We start from the raw sequence: 19,007 nt of genomic DNA, 5'->3' as shown, positions 1-19,007 counted from the left end.
CCTTTAGAGACGAATGATATGCAGATTACACACACACACACACACACACGATATTGGAGACGTAGTGTTTTGTCTCCAGACTCGTAAACAAATCGCACTTTTAAAAATCTTCGCAGGAACAAAGTGTTTTTGCCAACGTGGCGTCACGTGACGAAGACACTCGGCGCTCAGAGAGAAAGTTTGTGCCACTTCGTATTTTTATTTCTTTCCATCACGCGAAACAACAATAAATAAAATATAGAGTCAAACCCAGTTTTGTACAGAATCAACGTGTGTAACGAACAAGGACTTGAATTTGAACGTTTACGTTTTACCGTCTTTGCTTTAATGTTATTCACGCGACGCGTCTTCAGCCTTGTATTGATTGTCTGGGATTTATTTATACGATTAAAGAGACGGAGGATAAAAAATATCAGCGGCACTAAATCCAAAGGTTGCCCTGCAGCGCCGGTATTCAACCTCACACTCGACCACGGCAGTTCTCTATTCAGCAGCGCAGGTATCGGAGCCCAGGACCACTCAGGGTTGTTTCTATGCTTCTGTGATTTACAGAATCTAGCAGATTTATTTTTATATCTCACTTAAAGTCGGGAAATTAGTGACGTGACAGTTTACCTTTTCCCCATCAGATCCCTTGTAGCCTCAATAAAGACATGTAGGGTGAACGCTTGTGACGAACAACAGCCTCTCAGCTCCGGTGTAATTCCCCTTTAATTCCCATGATGCTCTGGTGTACTGTAGCTGATGCGGCTGACAGCGCCCAAATGCGTATTAGCGTGTGTGTGTGTGTGTGTGTGTGTGTCTGTGCTCACCGCAGTGATGGGTGAATGAATCGACCAAGCGTGTGTGAAAACACACCGTCTGGCCTCCCGCTCTCTGTTCTGCCGCAGCACACACAGAAAACTGTGCAAACACACACACACACACACACACACACACACACACACACACACACACACACACACACACACACAGCTGTATTCCTCGCGATGTGCCTGAATTAGCACCTTTGTCCACGCCAGGCGAACACGCACCCGGGCAGCAGAGCCTGAGGAAACTTGTTCGGCTAACTGGCATGGCTGCAAATATTCAAAGGGAAACAATTCAAACACGAGCCGAAAACAAAAGAACATCGACACACACACACACACACACACACACAGACACACACACACACACGATATTTTCTTGACTTTCCTTCAAACTTAAAATCAAAGCGGTGATGACCAGAGATATAAATTGAATTTCAATATTTTTCTCTCTTTGTTGCATGTTTTAAATAAAACCACGTCTTCTCTTTCTGACATGAACAAAAACGTCGTTGGATTGTACTCGTACAATAACACAGTGCATTTATCACGCGCAAACTCTTTGACACTCCTCGGTAACAACGTTCCTCTGCTTCAGGAGGCACACGTACAAAACTAAAGGAAAGAGAAGAATTTAAAACAAAGAAAGTAAAACTGCTCATTTGTTTTAGGTTTTAGGGTCAAACAGGTGGGGGGGAGGTTGTGGGGGGGAAAGGTTTTTAGTCGAGCAAATATTAGTTTTTCCCGCCTGCCCCCACAGTGTCAGCCAGAACGCACCAGCAGCTCTCTGAAGGCTGGGAGGTCAGTTTCCCAGCATGCTCGGCAGGGGTTGGTGTGGTCGGGCGGAGGTCGGGGAGATCATAACCCGTGCCAATATACATATTAATATTCCTTTCAACCCCTGACCTCATCAACCCCGCGCCTCATCAACCCCTGACCTCATCAACCCCGCGCCTCATCAACCCCTGACCTCATCAACCCCGCGCCTCATCAACCCCTGACCTCATCAACCCCGCGCCTCATCAACCCCTGACCGCATCAACCCCTGACCGCATCAACCCCTGACCTCATCAACCCCGCGCCTCATCAACCCCTGACCTCATCAACCCCGCGCCTCATCAACCCCTGACCTCATCAACCCCTGACCTCATCAACCCCTGACCTCATCAACCCCGCGCCTCATCAACCCCTGACCTCATCAACCCCGCGCCTCATCAACCCCGCGCCTCATCAACCCCTGACCTCATCAACCCCCGCGCCTCATCAACCCCGCGCCTCATCAACCCCTGACCTCATCAACCCCGCGCCTCATCAACCCCGCGCCTCATCAACCCCGCGCCTCATCAACCCCTGACCTCATCAACCCCTGACCTCATCAACCCCGCGCCTCAGAGAAGCTCTGACGAAAACAAACAAAGAAAAAAAGGCTCCGCACGACCTCAACTCACGACGCTGCGGTTCGGACGCGTCGCCAACACGTACATTCAATATCAAAACAACAGTGTTTCCAGGGTCTGGGGAAGGAATGATCACCCCTCCCCACAGGATTACCCCTCCCCACCCCCCTCCCCGGGGAATGTCTGATTATGGTAAGAAAAAAGGGCTTTAGTGACACTTTTAAAAACATAACAAAATAAAGGCTGAAACAATCAGGTTTAGAAAGGTTGCAGAGGGATGAAGAGGCCTGGGGGGGGGGGGGGGGGGGGGGGGGGGGGGGGCAGCCTCTTCTCTCTGATACCTTTCTCTCTGTCTTTCCGTCCCTCTCCACCAGAGAAGGAGGGGCAACCCAAAGTGAGGCATTCTGGGCTGTCGAGAGACAAATGTGGACAAACGAAGGAAAGCAGAACAAACTGACCAGAAGAGGTGGAAAAGAAGAAACAGATCCCCAAACACACGGCGGCTCGGGGGGGAGCGACCACAGTGGCCCCCACTCTCTACGCATCGCCCCAGAGAGATGGCATCCCTCCCTCCATCAATCTGTCCATCCGTCTGCTCATCTGTCCGTTCACTCACTCAAAACAAAGTGCTGCCGTCTCCTCCCGCCGCCTGCAGGGTGTCTGCTTGCGTGGCTCCACCTCCCGCTTCGTTGTGGTTGGCGGCCGCTGCCGCCGCCACGGCTTCCAGGGAGGCGGGGTCAAAGCCTTGCTCCGCCCCCAGTGCGTCGGCCTCCATCTTCACACTGTCAGCCAGGAAGGCGGAGTAGGCGTCGCTGTCGGCCATCAGCAGTTTGAGCTTTGGGATCCAGCTCTTGCGGACGACGCGGCGGGCGTTGGTGCACATGTCAGCCGCGATGGCGTTCATCTCGCTTTCTTTGAAGCTCGGCGCAAAGTTCTGGCAGTAAACTGGAAGACGGAAAAGAGAGAAAGATGAGGAGAGAAAAAAGAAGAAAGAAAGGATGGCGAGGACTCTTAAACTGTACATTTCAAAGCTGCAAAATGTGAGTGAGATGCAACTCAAGTATTTATTATGAGCCGTACGTCTCTGCGTGACTCACATTTGACAGCGTGCAGCACTCTGTTGTCCAGGGGTTTACGACTGGGGTCGTTGGTTGAAGAGCGGATGCCGGTTCCACAGCTGTTAGCCAGAGTGCTCCTGAGCGAGGGACAAACAACCGAGATAAGAATAAGAAATAGTCTCACCAGAAGACGTGTTGTGCAAACTGAGACAAACTATTCCTTCAAAACTAAAATGTTCAAACCTCAGCGGGTTGATTGATAGGAGATGGGCATGTGTGCTGCATTCATGCATTGTCGGAATAATCGGAAAAACGTGTTCCCGACTGGGGAAAGTCACGCCTCGAGTCGGAGCAACAACTCTGCTTAAAAGACGTGTTCTTTGTAGCGTCCATGTTTGTTTCCAACTCACTACTTAAAGCTCATGAACTCATCAGAGGAGCATCAGAGGAGCATCAGAGGAGCATCAGAGGAGCATGTGAATGCACTGCTGGTCTGCGCTCTCATTGGGCGACATGTTGAACACTGACCTGTCGAAGAACGCGGCCAGCAGGCGTCTGAGCAGCACTTTGTGGCGGGTGCCGGCGCTGACGTGGCAGTTCATGAGCTGTGCGCGGGAGATGAACACGGAGGTGCCGCTCACCAGCTCCAGCTTCTCGGCCGGGTCGCCCTCCTCGTACATCTTCGGGTGGCAGCGGTTCCCGATCTGACTGATGAGCTCGGCGGGCAGCGACGCCAGGTCCTGCCGGGACCGCGCCCCTCTGCCCCCCCGCCCGCCGCCGCCCGAGTCTGGGGCCAAGTCCGGAAGAGCCTCAACCCGCTCCCCGACCACTGAGGAGGGAGGACGTGGGGTGTTAGCAGCTCTTCAGAGCAGACGTTAAAGGAATATAAACACATAAATGATTGTTATGAACACATACGCTGCTGCAGAAGCAGAAATGTAACACTTCAGCCGTGTTAACTTTATTTATGAACTTTCAAAACATGCAATCGACAAAGTCCTGCTCTAATTATAACCGTAATATAAGTGAGAAGATTCACAAGTGCACGTTGAAAGGGCGGCACAGTGGCAGCCACGCTCCATGTTACATGGCGTGACTCCATTCATGCATAAGAATCATTAAGTGTACTTCTTAAAGTGTTTTTATTCTTGCATTAGTCGGATCCGAATTAGAGAACATAAATCCAGTTGGACATGAAACCCTCTGATTCAGTTCCAGGTCAGCGGAGACGCACGAGGATCCAGAGGAAACAGACAAACGGCTCCTCACACATTTAAAAGAACCCTCAAATCACTCGTCCCTTCATCTTAAGACCACACAGGTCAAATCTTCTCTCCAACTGACTCACTGACTGCACATGAGGTGTGTAAAACTATCAGTGTTTGGAATATTTAACACCATCTGATAATCCTTTAGATTTAATCAACTTTACCTGACTGTAATGCAGCCTTTAATAAAACCAGGAAGAGAGAGAGAGAGAGAGAGAGCGAGAGAGAGGAGACAGAGAGAGCGAGAGAGAGACAGAGACAGAGACGAGGACAGAGAGAGAGCAGAGAGAGAGAGACGAGACAGAGACGAGAGAGAGAGAGAGCGAGAGAGAGAGACAGAGACAGAGACCAGAGAGAGAGACCGAGACAGAGACAGAGACGAGAGAGAGGAGAGAGCGAGAGAGAGAGAGAGAGAGAGAGCAAGACAGAGACAGAGACAGAGAGAGCGAGAGAGGAGACAGAGACACAGAGACAGAGACAGAGAAGAAGAGAGAGACAGAGAGAGAGAGACAGAGACAGAGAACAGAGAGAGAGAGAGACAGAGACAGAGACAGATAGAGAGAGAGAGGAGAGAGAGAGAACAGAGAGAGAGAGACACGAACAGAAGACAGAGAGACGAAGAGAGACAAGAAGAGGAGAGACAGAGATCAGAGACAGAGACACGAAGAGAGGAGGAGACAGAGAACAAGAGACAGAGAGAGAAGAGAGAGAAGAGAGAGAGAGAGAGGAGAGAGAGAGAGAGACGAGAGAGAGAGAGGAGAGAGACAGAGAGAGAGAGACAGAGACAGAGGACAGAGAGAGAGAGAGATCAGAGAGAGAGAGACAAGAGACAGAGACAGAGACCTAGAGAGAGAGAGAGAGAGAGAGAGAGACAATAGAGAGAGAGAAGAGACAGAGAAGCGAGATCAGATACAGAGACAGAGACAGAGACAGAGAGAGAGAGAGAGAGATAGAGAGAAGAGACAGAGAGAGAGAGACTAGAGACAGAGACGGAGAGCGGACAAGACAGAGACAAGACGAAGATGAGAGAGAGAGAACAAGAGACAGAAGATAGAACAGAGAGCAGAGATAGAGAGAGAGGAGAGGACAGAGAGCAGAGAGACAAGAGACCGAGAGACCGAGACAGAGAGAGAGAACAAGATAGAGACAGAGAGAGAGAGGAGAGAGACAGAGAGACTAGAGAGAGAAAAGAGAGAGAGAGAGAGAGACAGAGAACAGAGAGAGAGAGAGAGAGAGAAAGATATATATATAAACAAACGTATAATGAGCCGAGCGTCGCTCTCACCTGCTGCTCCGGCGTTCAGCATGCTGTACATGGTGTACATGTTGCAGATTCTGTCTGTACTGCTCTTCGGCGGACTCATCCGCCACGTCGTCCTCTTCCTCGTCGTCGTGGTAACTGATTGGAGAGTCGCTGGTGTACATGCTCAGCGTGCCCGGGCTCGTGCCTTCAGGGGTCCCGCCATTGTTGTTATTGTTGTTATGGTTACTGTTGAGTCCGATCCTCCCATCGAAGTGGCGACGCCCAACATGGCGGCGTTGGCTGCAGGTCCGCGCCCAGAGGCGTCCTGGTTAGTATTGTTGCAGGAGGAGGATGAAGAGGAGGAGGAGGAGTAGCGTGCCGCCTTCCTCATGCCACCTCCCCCGCCCCCTCCAGGCCCCCCTCCGTTGTCACGGTTGCCCCCCTCCCAGAGGCGTTTGGCCATGGGGGTGCAGACCACCGAGTAGGGAGAGCCCTCCTGCTGAGGAGAAGAAAAGTTTCAAGCTGAAGCTCCCACAGCATGTCAATAACACAATATGAGAGGCTGCTCATGTCAGCAGCACGTGATAGAGATGTGTATATGAACATGCGTTATGCACTCCCAGTATTAAAGGTCCCGTATTGTAAAGAGTGATTTAAGTCCTACGCGTAGTATCGACGCGCTCCATCCATGCAGAGAGACACACATCCTGTACAGTTGTGATGTCACAGTTGAAATGTGTCCCAGTTGCAGTGAAATCAGTCGACAGAAAGTAAACAAGGACCCGAGCTGTTGCCTTGCGACGCACCGCCATGATGCAAACAGACTGTGTGTGTGTTTAAAACCCTGAATACAAGTACGACCTGACAATTAGCATAAATGTGACTTTAAAGGCTTTTCAACGCTTCACGCTGAAGCTCCTGTGAAGCTGGTTGACTGAGCACGACCTCTGACCTCTGACCTCTGATGTCATTTATGTTTGAACCTGAAGTTTTAATAGATAAACTTTTCAACTGCCGCTCCGACAAGCAGCTCACCGACTGATGGTGTTATGTGTTCGGATTACGTCACACAACATGCTGTTCATCACTTCATCACACGCGTCAGGGCGAGGAGTGACCTCCTACCTGCTGCGGGGTGGGCTGAGGTGTCGAGGCCATCTGTTCCGTCTTCACCTTGGACAGGGGGAGGGGCGTGTGACAGGAGGCAGGCCTCCCCGCCGCCGGGGCGACGACGCCGACTCCTCCTCCTCCGCCCATTGTTTGAGTGACGGGGCTCTGAGGCTCGGAGGGCGGGGTCTCTTCAGTGTGGAGACCCTGGGAGTCACAGCTCGGAGAGGAGACCTGCAGGCGTGGTGAACGTTTAATCTTTACACTATTATGAAAATATACACAATATACCATCCTGACGTGTGTGTGTGTGTGTGTGTGTGTGTGTGTGTGTGTGTGTGTGTGTGTGTGTGTGTGTGTGTGTGTGTGTGTGTGTGTGTGTGTAGCATCACATATCTGGATCTACGATCAGATACTTCCTTATTTCAACTCCAGGAAGTCAAACAAAGGCCATCGCTTCATCCTGGATCTTATTTATGCTAAGCTAACTGTTATAGCTGCTTGCACAACTCAAAGCTTCTTGTGAAACACACTGTGAGTGTGTGTGTGTGACGTTACAAAGCTGGAACATTAACTGTCTGGAGGTGTTCACGGGTACTTTCTGTCTGGAGGTGTTCACGGGTACTTTCTGTCTGGAGGTGTTCACGGGTACTTTCTGTCTGGAGGTGTTCACGGGTACTTTCAAGGAAATCAGTTTTGCTCGTTAATATGCAGATTCATGCAGCAAGGATGTAATCAGATCATCTGCTACTATCGAGTGTACCTGTGGTGTCACGCCGAGGTTTCAATTATTTTTGAGTCACAAAAACGTGTCGACAAGCGCAGACGCCCCCCCCCCCCCATGACAACATAATGCCATACGGCGGGGGGCCGAGCTGGTTCATTTAACTAACGGTTACACAAAGATGCACCGATCGATGGAAACTGGCCGGTTGTCAGCAGTTGATGATCAAATACACACACACACACACACACACACACACACACACACACACCTTAACTACAACAATCAGAACGGTGCATCTCCAGTAACACTCGTGCATGTAATCATCAGGTCACCTTGAGGAAGAACTCTGTGCCTTTCTCCATGATCTGCTGGATCTGCAGGAAGCCAGCCGTGTACATGAGCAGGAACTGGTCTCCGACGTTCATGCTGAGGCGTCCCGTGTAGCAGAAGGCCAGGATCTGCTGGAAGCTCTGCGGCTGCACGGCCGGGGGCAGCTCCCACCACCGAGCTCTTCCCCCCGGCGTTGAACAGATCCCGAAAGTAGGAACTGCTGGCCGCCAGCACCGCACGGTGGGCCTGAGGGGTAAACAGCAGGGAGAGGGAAGTCAGTGGGTTCTGATTGAAACCCATGCAGTGTGAATATCGTGGCGTGTGCAATGAAACAAAGCGGATCCCCTCGTGTGCAGTACAAGTACACACAACGTGTACTCTTTCAACTGCAAAGGAAAGATAATTAGTATTGATCTTGACCTTGAAGGCGTGTCCCTTGACGACCACCGAGACATCGCAGTAGAGGCCCTGCAGACGCTGTTCGTTCAGACACTCCAGGATGTTGTTGCCAAAGTTAGGGATCGCCATCTGCAGCGTCTGAGCCATAACGCTCTGCCCAGCACCACAAGGTCTGCAGGGAAACAAAGGTACAAGTTACAGGTAACAGGACGGACATCGTGAGAAGATCAGTCGGTCAGAACAACGACATCCCTTCACTGTTAGCCAACCTGCACAGTCTGAGACGTCTCGTCACAACATGCGCGGCTCTAATAGAAAACAAACGTGAAGGGTTGACGGGGACGGATGATTGAAGGGAGAGATACGAGAAAAGTGATGAAGAGGAGAGGTGGCAGGTCAGCAGAAGAGGAAGCAGGAAGTAAAAGAGTAACGAGACAAGAGTACAGAAGGACGAGAAGATGTGCAAGACAGAAACAAGGAAAGAGACTTGAAATAAAGAGCAGGGGAAGTGAAGTGTATGATTAATACATTAAGTATTTGGTAAACAACTTGAATCCAAAACTAACTTCCAAATGAAAGAGAATGTTGGGCCACCAGCGTCAGTTATATAAGCCATCTTTTTTATTAACCTTGTTTCATCTAATTCACAGTTAATAAACTGTTTGGTGGTTTATGGCCTACTTTGTTATTCTTCTCGTCGCTCCTCCTCAGTCAAACACAACGTCTCTTACATAACTCGTCTATTCCACTCGTCTTCTTCACCATCCAACAAAGAAGCCTGTGATCAAAAGTGGAGGAACTGTCTAACTTGTGACAAAAAGATAAACAAGGAATCTGTCTCTGAAGTCATTTTCATGCTGAGGACTGAAGGCTGGACCCACAATAAATAAATTATATAAATAAATTATATATATACACAACACATATATACTACATTATATATAGATATACATATATATATATATATATATATATATTATAGTATATATTATAGATATAATATAATATATATATACTCTCTCTATATATATATTATATGTATGTATTATATATAATATATACTGTATGTGACATATCTAATCTATCCTCATCTCTCTCTCATATAGTCTCTCTATCTATATATATATACATAATAGCCAGCAGTATCATATTATAGTATATATTATGTTCTCTATATCATATAATATATATATTATATATATATCTCCTATATATCTATATCTATCTATATCTTATATATATACTATATATTCTATCTATTAAATAATATATATACTATATATATATACCACAAAACCAATATATATAATCTCCCTCCATCTCTCTCTCCCTCTCTTTACCTACCTCTCTCTCTCTGTGTACAATATTTTCTATATATATGTATACACATGTAAATATATCTTGTGTATATTATAAATAGCCATACAGTACTATATACCGTGCTACCGATCTATAACAACACCACATATATATATAATATATATAATGTTATCTTATATATTATAATATACACATATATATATATATTAATACTGTATGTATATTAATATATATATATATAATATCCATATCATAATAATATCTATATATATATTATATAACTATATATATAATATATCTCATCTCTATTCTATACTATATATCTATCGACTCCTATGTGTTCTCTCTATATATCATCTATCTATATAAACTATATATATATTTATCTCTTGTTGTGTGTGTATACACTATACATCGTATGTATTATGTGTGTATATTAAGTGTATCTCAATATATACACTCCATATATTACACACATACTATATATATATACATACCCACAACACACATATATATATCTTACTCAATCTATATATATACTAGATATATATATAGTATATATATATATATATATATACATATGTGTGTGTGTGTATATATCATCTATGTGGTGTATATATGATGTTAGTATATGTGTGTTTATATATATATACATACCCTATATGCTATAAATATATATATATATATATCATACATCACATACATACATTATATATGATAGGATATATAATAAATAACACACATATATATATATATATACACATACTACCTAACATACAATACACACATATTATATTTAACAATATATATATATATACACACATACATACTTATATATATACATATATATATATCGATACATACATACATATATTACATACTATATATAATATACTACTATATCACATACATATAAATAGACCATGATATATCATAATACATACATTATATATACATATTATACATACACACACATATATATATATATATATATATCACATTCATATATACATAATACATACATATATACATACAATACATACATACATACATACATACATACTACATACATACCTCATACATCATACCTACATACATACATACTACATACATACATACACACACACACTATATACACATATATATAGTATATATATATATATATATATATATATCTATATATATATCTATATATATTATTATATATATATATATTATATATACACAACATACATATTATATATATACACATAGATATATATATACTATATATACATACATACATACATACATATATATATATACATATATATACGACAATAATATTAAATACCTATATATACACATATATATAGATATACATATATATACATACCCACACACATATATATATATATAAAAATAACATATATATATCATTACACTACATACATACATTATATTAATAATACTATATATAAATATCTATATATATCATCCTATATATATATATATATATATATATATTATATAGATATTATCTATAATACTAATAATATCTTATATACATATATATATATATATATACACATATTATATATATACATCCATATATATATCATACATATAATATATACCCATATATATAATACATACATATATCTATACATACATATACATATATATACATACATACATACATACATATAATACATACTATACATACCTATACATACAATACCTATTCTTATACATCTACATATATATACATACAGATCCATATATTATCTACATATACATATATACATACAACATATACATATTATCATACATACATACATATATATAACATATATATAACTATATATATATACATACATAATATACATACTACATACAATACATATACATATATATATATACATATACATACAGATTACTATATATAGATATATAGGATAGATATATATACATACATATACTACATATCATATATATATATACTATACATATAATATACATACATATAGCACTATAATACATACATACATATACATACATAATACCATATACATAACATATACATATATAGATATACAGATATATATATATATACACATTACCTATATATTCCATACATAGACATATATATATTACACAATATACATATATATACATACATAGAATATATATATAGATATAATATATATAAGACACACTATACATACATATACATATATAGACCCTATACAGACAGAGACATAGATATACCACAATATATAGATATATTATAGGTATATACACACAGATATATCACACCATAACAGATAGGATAGATACACAAGCTATATATATATAGATAGTATATACATGGATATATATAGAGCCTATAATATACATATATAGACATATATATATATACATATATATAATATATATACATATAATACATATATATAAGATATATATAATATACATATATATATATATAAGATATATATATTTATATATCTATTTATATATATATATATATATATATATATAGATATATAGCTAATATATCGACACACATATAGAGATATATATACAACACAACATATATATATTATATAGACCACACACAACACCACATATATATATATATATATATATACATATCCTATATAATATATATTATATATATCTAGATATATATAGATACCTTGACATATAATATATATACATACATATAGATCTATATATAAGATACATATATAATAAATAGAATATATATATAGATTCTCTAGTCTATATATCCGAGAGAGAGAGACCTCTATAGGAGAGATAGGAGGAGTAGATATATACACTCGAGATACACAACATATATATATCTAGACTATATATATATATATATATATATATACACCCACATATATCGGAGGTATATATCACACATATATATATACACATTATATATATATACACACCATATATATATATATATATATCATATATATACACCCATATTTATATATATATACACACATATATATATATATATATTATACACACATATATATAGATATATACACAAACAAATATACTATATATATATATATATATATACACATATATATATATACACACATATATACACATATATATATATAGTAATATATACATATATATATATATATATATATATATTATATATATATATATATATATATATATATATATATATATATATATAGATATATATATATATATATATATATATATATATATATGTATATACATACACACACACACAGAACTACTTTAATGCTGTTTGATGAAGCAGAAACAAACAGATGAGAACAAAAGGACGAGTCACTAGTAGTCGACTAAACAAATACATTTGATACATAATCAACACCTCATGTGATCGATGCTGAACCAGCTCAGTTCTTGGACATTAGCAGGTTCAGCGTGGAGGATGTTGAGCTTCTACTCTGGCTACAACCCAAAACAAAATAACTACAGGAAACTACACGATAACCATTAGTGCCAAGTTCTTCCATAAAGGAGGAAGAGTCGTAGACGAGGCACAGTGACCTCAACTACATCGTGCGGCAGCCAAAAGGTCACAGGGAGGACGGGACAACAGATTTCATTAATTTCTATTACTTTGATCCGAAACTCAACACAAATCTAAAGACCGTCTCAAGTCTTCCTGACAAGAAGAAAACATCGGACATCTCTTTAAGTTTGCAAAATGTCTTTCACGCTAGTTACATCATCGACTTATCGCACGATGTTCGGACACGACCGGGATCTTTTCTACAATGTCGACGTATCGTCCACAGCTCCGGCGTGTGAGCGGTGTGGGTTTAAACCGCAAGAGAGAAGAATGTTGTTGTTACTTATAAACATGTCGTTACTTATATCAAACTTATAAACATGTCGTTACTTGTATCAAACTTAAACGTGTCGTTACTTGTATCAAACTTCTAAACGTGTCTTTACTTATATCAAACTTATAAACGTGTCGTTACTTGTATCAAACTTATAAACGTGTCGTTACTTATAAACGTGTCGTTACTTGTATCAAACTTATAAACGTGTCGTTACTTATAAACGTGTCGTTACTTGTATCAAACTTATAAACGTGTCGTTACTTGTATCAAACTTAAACGTGTCGTTACTTATATCAAACTTATAAACGTGTCGTTACTTGTATCAAACTTAAACGTGTCGTTACTTATATCAAACTTATAAACGTGTCGTTACTTATATCAAACTTATAAACGTGTCGTTACGTGTATCAAACACATAAACGTGTCGTTACTTGTATCAAACTTATAAACATGTTACTTGTATCAAACTAATAAACGTGTCGTTACTTATAAAGGTGTCGTTACTTGTATCAAACTTATAAACGTGTCGTTACTTGTATCAAACTTATAAACGTGTCGTTACTTGTATCAAACTTATAAACGTGTCGTTACTTGTATCAAACTTATAAACATGTCGTTACTTGTATCAAACCTATAAACATGTCGTTACTTGTATCAAACCTATAAACATGTCGTTACTTGTATCAACCCATAAACATGTCGTTACTTGTATCAAACCCATAAACATGTCGTTACTTGTATCAAACCCATAAACATGTCGTTACTTGTATCAAACCTATAAACATGTCGTTACTTGTATCAAACCTATAAACATGTCGTTACTTGTATCAAACCTATAAACATGTCGTTACTTGTATCAAACCCATAAACATGTCGTTACTTGTATCAAACCTATAAACACATGTCGTTACTTATATCAAACTTATAAACGTGTCGTTACTTTGCACAAACAAAATCCTGTGAAGGAACTTTAAAATGTTTAATATTTAAGTACAGTTTTACTTAACAAACCCGAGAGTCATTTATATTCATTGTTTTTGTTTTATTTATTTAGGATATATTCATATATTTTGTTTTATTTATTTAGGATATATTCATATATTTTGTTTTATTTATTTAGGATATGTTCATATTTTTTCACATTCCAATGTCTGAATATTCTTAAGGATTAAAAGGTATTTGCTCTTTGAAAGTGTGTACTTGCATTAATACACATTAGTGGCATGAAATGTAAAATGACAGTTTTGTTATATATCGTCCAACAAAAGTATTCATCCTGACGAGAAGGTCAAGATCTGCGTTGTTATTCAGTCACAACTGACCCGTTATGGGATTCTGGGAGACTAACGCTTTGCTAAAAGGGTCATTTTCAAAATATAGAAACCAATAATTGCCAAACGAGTTAGTCAGTAAAATCTTTTCGCTGCAGCCCAAAAATATAAAGATAATTTATTCATCATTGAAGCTCTGCTGTACAGAAAGAGAAACAATCACCAGATACTGTACAGCAGGCTGCCTCACTCAGGCTGCATGACTTTCATTATCAATTAATATCCATTATTCTATGACTGATTGCAAACTCAATGCAAGTTCCAAGAGCCCAAGGTGTCCACTGCCAAGTGCTTACGTTGCCTGAACAGCCGTTTAATTAACCCAAAAGGGATTCAGTGTGTAACGATATGAAGTAGAAAGCTGAAAGTCATCCTAATGGAGCAGCTGCAGCCTGCAGATGTTTGTCGTCTTTATTCAATACATTACATAATAATTGTTGTCAATCATTCTGAGTTGATCAACATAGAAAACAGATTTGTTGCTGCAAGACGCCATGATTAATATATATACATATAAACTATGTGTAGTACTTGAATGCATCACACCAAGTCTGAATACAAGTGCAACTCTGAGCTGCAACCTTTACAAATCATCATGGTAGAAATGTGATTCAGTATTTGATATGTAGTGTTTAAAGTAAATCATATTGTGTTCTGAGTAAGAGCAGTGAAACATATTTCTGTGCACTATTCAGTGAGGGAGGAAAGGTCGACTGACACCTGCTCCGGCTTATGGCCATGAAATGCATCCCCTCATAGGAAATCTTAGAGCAATTCATCACGAGTGGAGCGAAAACAGCGGAGACGGTCGTTGACAAGCTGCGCGTATCGCAGGGCGGTCGTTGTGTTCACCCTCACTGATTGGCTGTCACTCTGGGCCACACTGCAGGAGGAAGACGTTCTCTGCACACTCCTGCTACAGGAAGGACTCAAGTCTGCAGCAAACAACCAGGACAACTTACACTTTAGTTTAATGTTACCACCATCTACTCACGGCACAACTGGCCTTACATGATGTAAAGAAAACATAAACCCCGAGGACACAAACATCTCTGAGAAGCACTAGAAGGCACTGGTTCAAATCCCTGCACCAATAAAAAAAACAGATCATTTCTAGTACAAATGTGAAAATGTATTAAGCATTGGATCACTAAGAAGAGATCAGGTTTAGGATGCGTTACTCTGAAGGGGAGAAGGATAGAAGAGACACGCACAATCCATTTGTGCCCATTTTGTGTTGTGCATTGAATTTGTTCTCGTGTTCAACAGGCCAAATCTGTCGCAATAATTACGTTATCGACGTATCGTACAATATATGGACCTGAACTCAATCATTGTTGCTGACCTTGATATTGCCTGTTGTGTTTATCTGCGTGTTTGTTCACATAAGAACGTCAACAACTTGGGTGTCTTAACAAGGCCCGAAAATCCATTTTATTTATGTTTTATTTTGGATATTTTAATGTTTTTCACATTCCAATTCCAAATATCAATTTAATTCTTAAGAAATAAAAGATAATTGCACTTTGAAAGGGTGTTCTTGCATTATTACACCATTAAAAATGAGAATAATATGGAATATTGAGCCTTTCTTGCTCTGCGGTAGGCGGCGACAGCTTTAAGTTTATCTGAGCTGAACACATCATAACAAACATAATGTCCTCGTGGTTGTTGAAGTGCATCTGGGAAACCTGCCGCTCTTGGGATTGTAAACACCACGTCTATGAGGGGCATTAGTAAAAGGAGCATGTGAAGGTTTTTCCTTTCAAACAATAAAAAGATGGCGGCAGTATTGGGAAGCCTCCAGGTGTGAATGCACGCTCAGCACACCTTCCCTAGTTGATGATAGATGCAGGTTGAAAAGGTGCGGAGCTGCTAACGCCTCCGTAAGGGCAGCGCGGGGAATAAAAGGGCTATCAGCATTTCATCATAATTAATTTTTAGGTTTATTGCAACTCATTAGTTTTGATAGATATAGACATGGTAAGTAGGGCAGTGGGCTACGACAGAGTAAAGCAGGACTATTTACAATCCCAGTACTACACATGTATATATTTATTTTAAATAAAACCTTCACAGTAAAAAAAGGTTTTCAGTCCAATTAAGAAACTTAAAAGTTGCCAAAATGAGTTTGAGTACTAATTGTGCAAACAGCCATTACGATATTATCAGGCTTAATTAATTGGGCCGCAACACTCTGGACAAAAGAAACAATTAAGATTGCAGACTGCTCATTGGATCGGGAGCACTTTGTACACTCTCAACTGAATAACGTTGCCATTATGTCAAAACACTATTAGCGCCCGAGTGTATGAATTAAAAGTTTAATTTTCGAATGCTTGTTTTGTTCAAATCAATAATGTTTTGACTTAAACGTCGTCGCCATTGTGCCTCGACACATTAGTGCGCCTCGACAGTTTGTGTCGATGTTAAGAAATCAATACGCGTTACATTAATCTAATTATTATTCAACTCAAGTGGCTCAAAGTGGCATTTTTATCCATGAGTTTCTGAGTCTTTGTTTACACACATTACAACTTTAATTAGCATCAGAAATGCTATCAAACAGGTTGCAGTACCGAAGTGTCCTGAAAGGGCAGCAGGATTAAGATTAAAAAGAAAATTGCTGGATTTGACCTCTGGACTGGATCGGAGAGGATTCACACCGTCTGCTCCCAAACATCTGCACTGCCAGTGGCCTTGAGCGAGCAAACACAAAGGTCCCAGTGGAGCTTCTCCGCGACCAATAGCAGACGCCTGCGGTTGTTTCCAGGTGTAAAATATCGTATGAATAATAAAGAAGGCCGTTGCTAAGACAAAGCATGTGTGTGAAGAAAACCTTCCCTCAATAAACTAAAGAAAAAGACGCAGCACAGAAAAGTCTGAGGTTGTGTGATGAAACTTTAAATTTAAAGTGTATTTTTGTTGCCTAAAAACAAACTTTTCTCCTTCCACCCGAGCGACTGCTCGCCCGATCTGATCTCAACTCGCTGGAGGAGTGTTGAGATGCCACGCGAGGACACACTACCAGCCACCTTTTTCCTCTTTGCAGGTCAAAGAGGTCACGGCAACTTCCAGAAAACATAAAGGGGAGTTAATTCACACCACTTGACCTTTGCCCTGCAGTCCCCATGTGCCCCATTATATGCTCTGACTGGATGCTAAACTGTGTGTGTCCTCTACAACTTTTTTTACTTCTCCTGTGCCATAAACTACTTTATGCAGACTTAACCACATGCTCCAGCTAACAACCAGACCCCCCCCCCCCCCCCCACACACACACACAAAAAAGTAACTTGATCACTGCACTCATCTCTCAGGCATTAAATCAACCCAAGCAACTATTTAAATCAACACTATCCCAGACATGTGATATCAACATCAATCACAACCTGATCTCAGTTTCCTGCTTCAGGGAGGTTAAAGGTGGCCTGTTAGCAAGTAGCAAGCTAAAGCTAAGGCTAACACTGCCATTAGTGAAAACACATTTATACATACAAGCTCAAGAAATGCCTTTGTATCACATGTGATGCAGTCCAGCCGTGTGTGGCCTTTAGTTTAAGGACATTACAGGCTGGGGGTGCTGCTCCTGCCGCCTCGCGTGCACACAGCACCAGGATGTGGCTACAGTGTAGCCTCCCTTGAGCACGACTACAGCCTAAACTTCAATTAATGTGGATACATTTTATTTATCCACATTAATTATACATCAATTAATCTCACATGAAAGACGAGCAGAGCCGATGTCTCGGCGGTGGACGCCTCGGGAGGGGGAACAGAGCCCGCCAACAGCAGCGGGGCAGCAGGGCAGACGGAGCGGACAGAGAGCTCTCGGTGCCCCGCCGTGTGCCAGCCTCGATGCCCGGTAAGATTTGGGAGTCCTCGGCTGGCCCGGGCCGGTGCGTGCGTGCGTTCACCGGAGGGAGGGGGCGGCAGCAGCGGAAAAAAAAGGGACAAAAAGAGAGCTCTTCTTCTTTACCTGCTGTGCCAACCCCGGTTTCAACTCCCCCCCCCCCCTCTCCTCAAAACACGCACACGTTTATCGTCGGAGGAACAGGGGGCACGAAATCTACCACAAAAATAGTCGAGGGGATAAAATATTTAGCAGTTTAGCTCTATCCCCGTGGCCCCTCCGTGCCAGCGCGGTGTGATGTCCGTTTA

At 40.8% G+C, this 19,007-nt stretch overlaps 2 protein-coding genes across 2 annotated transcripts in view; one reads left to right on the top strand and one right to left on the bottom strand.

Moving 5' to 3' along the window:
* Positions 1-2,501: 2,501 nt before the first annotated feature.
* On the bottom strand, positions 2,502-18,844 carry nacc1b (nucleus accumbens associated 1, BEN and BTB (POZ) domain containing b). Its single transcript, XM_029427335.1, is given in 11 exon segments — positions 2,502-3,151; positions 3,304-3,401; positions 3,793-4,093; positions 5,818-5,866; positions 5,868-6,034; positions 6,037-6,274; positions 6,901-7,116; positions 7,942-8,106; positions 8,108-8,185; positions 8,360-8,510; positions 18,570-18,844. Coding segments are annotated over 10 exon segments (1,767 nt in total). The 5' UTR covers positions 8,486-8,510; positions 18,570-18,844; the 3' UTR covers positions 2,502-2,822.
* trmt1 (tRNA methyltransferase 1) overlaps positions 18,567-19,007 on the top strand; it is a 15,160-nt gene continuing 14,719 nt past the window's right edge. Inside the window, 1 exon segment of the mRNA XM_029427334.1 lies at positions 18,567-18,711. Within this exon segment, the coding sequence (XP_029283194.1) occupies positions 18,590-18,711 (122 nt within the window). The 5' untranslated portion in view covers positions 18,567-18,589.

The sequence above is a fragment of the Cottoperca gobio genome, unplaced genomic scaffold (assembly GCF_900634415.1).
Source record: "Cottoperca gobio unplaced genomic scaffold, fCotGob3.1 fCotGob3_30arrow_ctg1, whole genome shotgun sequence".
NCBI classification, from domain to species: Eukaryota; Metazoa; Chordata; class Actinopteri; order Perciformes; family Bovichtidae; genus Cottoperca; species Cottoperca gobio.
The sequence above is the reverse complement of the archived record's forward strand: the minus strand, read 5'-3'. Positions and strand labels throughout refer to the sequence as shown.